This window comes from Andrographis paniculata, unplaced genomic scaffold, assembly GCF_009805555.1.
Source record: "Andrographis paniculata isolate CXL003 unplaced genomic scaffold, ASM980555v1 Contig78END, whole genome shotgun sequence".
Classification (NCBI taxonomy): Eukaryota; Viridiplantae; Streptophyta; class Magnoliopsida; order Lamiales; family Acanthaceae; genus Andrographis; species Andrographis paniculata.
In genome coordinates, this window is record NW_026137615.1 from 1,446,509 (window position 1) to 1,450,388 (window position 3,880).

The following is a 3,880-nucleotide window of genomic DNA, read 5'->3' on the forward strand; positions in this document are numbered from 1 at the left end:
TATAACCTTTCATTTATTTGATTCACTCTTTCATTGCCAATTGTATGATATATTGATTTGATTGTATTTAACATTAAAAATATTGTATTTTTTTTTTACAAATATCATTATAATAGTATTATAACACACTAATAAAAGTATTTTTGCAATTTTTCCTTAATTTGTACTACGTTTTCATATACTCCTTCCGTCCTATAACTAGATATCTATTTGCTTTTTGCACGTAGTTTTAGTATGCATGATATAAATGTAATGACATTTGTATAATATATTGTAAGTTGTAAGAGTATTTGTAATGTTTAGGTAGATAGTAAAGTTACTTTAAAAAAAAAAAAGAAATGGATACTTTGTTATGGGACGAACTAAAATGGAAAAATAAATATTTTGTTATGGGACAGAGAGAGTAATAATTAATGTCAACGAAACTCTTAGAGTCAGACGGAGGTAATATTAATTTTTTTGAAAAAAATATATATATTTTTAAAAAAATACATCCAAAGTCTTTTTATAGCTGTAATATTATTGAAGAACTTAAAAAAATAGTCCTTCAGTTAGACTCTAAGTCTCATTTATCTTTTGAAATATTGTCTTTTTCCCTTAATTGTACTATGTTTTCATATTAAAAATTTATATCACTTGTAACAGATCGGACAGTTCCTTCTCGAACACCTTTCCGATTCTTCGACTCTCTCGAGAACTCGCTAGTACAGCCTCGCACGCAACTCTAACGCACTCTAAAATAAAAACACTATAAGATGCACCCGACAAAGTAGAGTGTTTTATTGACTCTTAAAACTAAATAAAACCCTTAAAGCCGGACAGAGGTACAATTAGGTAAAACATGTCCCTCATAATTTACCAAATTTGATAAAAGAAACGCACCGACCATAGATGAATTTGGCCATATATATACAACATTCCAAGTTCAATAAAGACATACATACCCAATCTAATCTAATCTTTACTAATAGGAGGATAAAGTTCCCACAACGCCACAGTCGAATCCTCCGAACACGAAGCCATAACTTTACCGTTACCTGAGAACGACACACCATTGCAGCTCCCGTTATGATACTTCAAAATTGCCAAACCTTTCCCTCTTCTATACTCGTAAATCCGCACCCGCCGATCCCAACCCGCCGTCGCAAAAATCCGACCATCGGGACGGATTGCCGTCCCCGAAATCCCGGCCCTCTCCAACACAATTTCTTTCTTCACCACACACGCGCCCCCCGACGGATCCATTGCAAAAATCACTGTTTTATCGTCGGCAGACCCGGATACGCCTCCTCGGCAAAGACTATCGACGCACAAACTTAGAACGGGTTCGGCGTGGAATTTTACCGACGTCAATGGCACTCCCGGGTTCCTCAAATCCCACCAAACCATTGACCCGTCCTCGTAGCCCGACAAAATATTTGCAGGTGTAAAGGCCCGGATCGACATGCACATTCCTCTCGCTCGTGTAGTAAAGCTCGACGACGGATGAGGTAATGTTAAAATCTTTTTGGCGTTCTGAAGATCCCAAAGATCGACTAACGAGAGATCTTCCCCTGCTGCAGCTACATAACTACGCCCATTGAATAATAACGGCGTTTCATCGACAGTTTCTGGAGTTCTTGCAGTCGGATTGCTTGTTAATGAGAATTTGCAGAAGTGGTAGGAGTTTGTTTTGACGGTAGTGATTGGATTTCGCGACAGGCCGCCTTCTCCGATGTCCCAATACTTGATAGTTCCATCTCTTCCTTGTGTAATAACTCGGTTCTCTTCGCCGGCAGCTGCCACGGCGGTGATGCCGTGAGCGGCGCTGTGAACCCATGAAGATGCAATTGTTCGATGTTGTGCTGTGTCCCATACGCGCAATTCGCCGTCTGCAGCGCCAGTGAACAAGATGTTCTTGACAGGATGAAAGGAAACATCGGAGACCGAAGCACGGTGGCCTCTGAGCACAGCAACTGGATCCGGCGGCGGCAGATTACCCATTTTTGGAACAATATAATGAACACTTGGGCTGCAAAATACAAGAACTTGTCAGATTCGCGATGAACGGAAACTCTAGCTTTATTTATTTCAATTCGATTTCATAGCCCACATGTGGATATACTTTGATGTCACTAATCATCAATCCATCATATGTAACAATCATTTTTATCGAAACCTCTAAAGACTGTCCATGGATTAACATAAAACACCAAATGGTATAAAAACTTGGGCGGCAATTACTATGTTGAGCGAGCACAAAATACATATTAACATAGAACACATGAACTGAGAAAATAATTGATGTCAACAAACAAAATATGTTATCACAAACACATGCTAATAATCGACACAAACGCATGCTGTATTTTTAAGCCATGTGCTGACAAGCTATACGAGTTGTTGATTATGACTAATCGGCATGAGCACCATAACCATTCCCTAAACCTTGAATCAAGACATTACCGTTATTTTGGAAGATCACCGGAAGATATTAGCCAGCAATAGAAGCAGGAATCACCAAAATTGCAATTGTACCCGATTCAATCTGATTTTGTTCCAAACCATCTCATTCCTGTGGAAAATTTGGATATCTGACATAATCAAGCACCCGAGGAGTCAGATAATTTGAAACTTTTCTTTCAACAGCCTAAATTGCAAAACAGTGTAAAGATACATAATATAGCTATTGCTAAACCCAAATTAAATCTGAGAAATTAACAATCAATACTTGAAATTTCGAGAAGCAAGTAGCCATACAAATAGTTTAAGGGATGTTTGATTTGATGCATTTGAATCTGAAAATGTATTTTGAATTAGAGGGTTTAAATTGAATGGGATTAAAATACAACGAATTTGAAATCCATCAGAATTCAAATCCATTGTTTGGATCTTATTAGAATTTTTGAAAGCATTTGAAACGACTAAATGCTAAAGACAGAGTACAGAAATGTGATTAACTTCATCAATTTGAAATACACAGCATAATTTCCAAATGCAAGCAAGTACAACTATTTCCAGTAATTCTCAAAAACTACATTTTCGAGCACGACTATGAAGGCGACCGCAGCTAGGGCAGAAGAGGAAGAAAAAAGAAGGGAAAGATATTTAAAAAAAAAAAGAAGAAGAAGAAGAAAAAGAAAAAAAACACTACTGTATGAAACCCGACGTCTTGTTTCACCACCGACGAGCGCAGCAGCGAGCAGAGGAAGAAGGAAAATAAAGAAGGAAGGGGAAGAGGGAAAGGAAAAGAAAAATAAGAACAAACCTGTTATATTGCTTCGATAGCGGCGGTAACAGCGCTGCCAGACGGAGAAGAAGAAGAGGACGAAGACGGAGGAGGAAGAAGAGGGCAGCGGCTCTGCTAGGGTTAAGAAAATTTATTTGGTAAAAAAATAAAAAATAGTCCCAATTAATAATGTGAAGTAAAACCGCTGCAGCGAAAAAAAAAAAAAAAAAAAAAAAAAAAAAGAAGAAGAAGAAGAAGAAGAAGAAGAAGAAGTATTTAATGAAATGATTATTTTGTAATTAGACATCCAAAATCTTCCAAAATTTGAACGGAAGGAGTATCAAATAAACTATATATATTCCCCCTGTTGCATTGAAATGTTATCATTTTTCATTTTAGTTCGTCTTACATCGTACTAACTAATAGAGTAGTTTTGTCTTTTTTGTTTTTTTTTTTTATTTTATTACAATCCAATAATACTAATATTTAAAAATTGAAAAAATAAATATCACCCATCCAATGGGATTGAGGGAGTATATAAATTATACATGTATAACATAAATATATAATGAACTCTTATTTACCGTAGCCCTGAGCCTCTATTTACCGTGGGTCGGCCCTGGTGGTGCGGTTCGTACCGAAGGCACACGGAAGTCGGCACCAGGGAAATTG

At 37.0% G+C, this 3,880-nt stretch overlaps 1 protein-coding gene across 1 annotated transcript; it reads right to left on the minus strand.

Moving 5' to 3' along the window:
• Positions 1-888: 888 nt before the first annotated feature.
• On the minus strand, positions 889-3,365 carry LOC127239546 (protein DECREASED SIZE EXCLUSION LIMIT 1). The gene is made up of 3 exons (XM_051257748.1): positions 3,248-3,365; positions 2,446-2,573; positions 889-2,011 (listed from the first exon to the last, which is right to left on the minus strand). Exon 3 carries the CDS (start codon positions 1,981-1,983, stop codon positions 955-957), a length of 1,029 nt encoding a protein of 342 aa, XP_051113705.1. The 5' UTR covers positions 1,984-2,011; positions 2,446-2,573; positions 3,248-3,365; the 3' UTR covers positions 889-954.
• Positions 3,366-3,880: the final 515 nt, after the last annotated feature.

Coding starts and splice junctions, on each gene's coding strand:
- LOC127239546 (XM_051257748.1), bottom strand. CDS start 1,983: ATGGGTAATCTGCCGCCGCCGGATCCAGTTGCTGTGCTCAGAGGCCAC.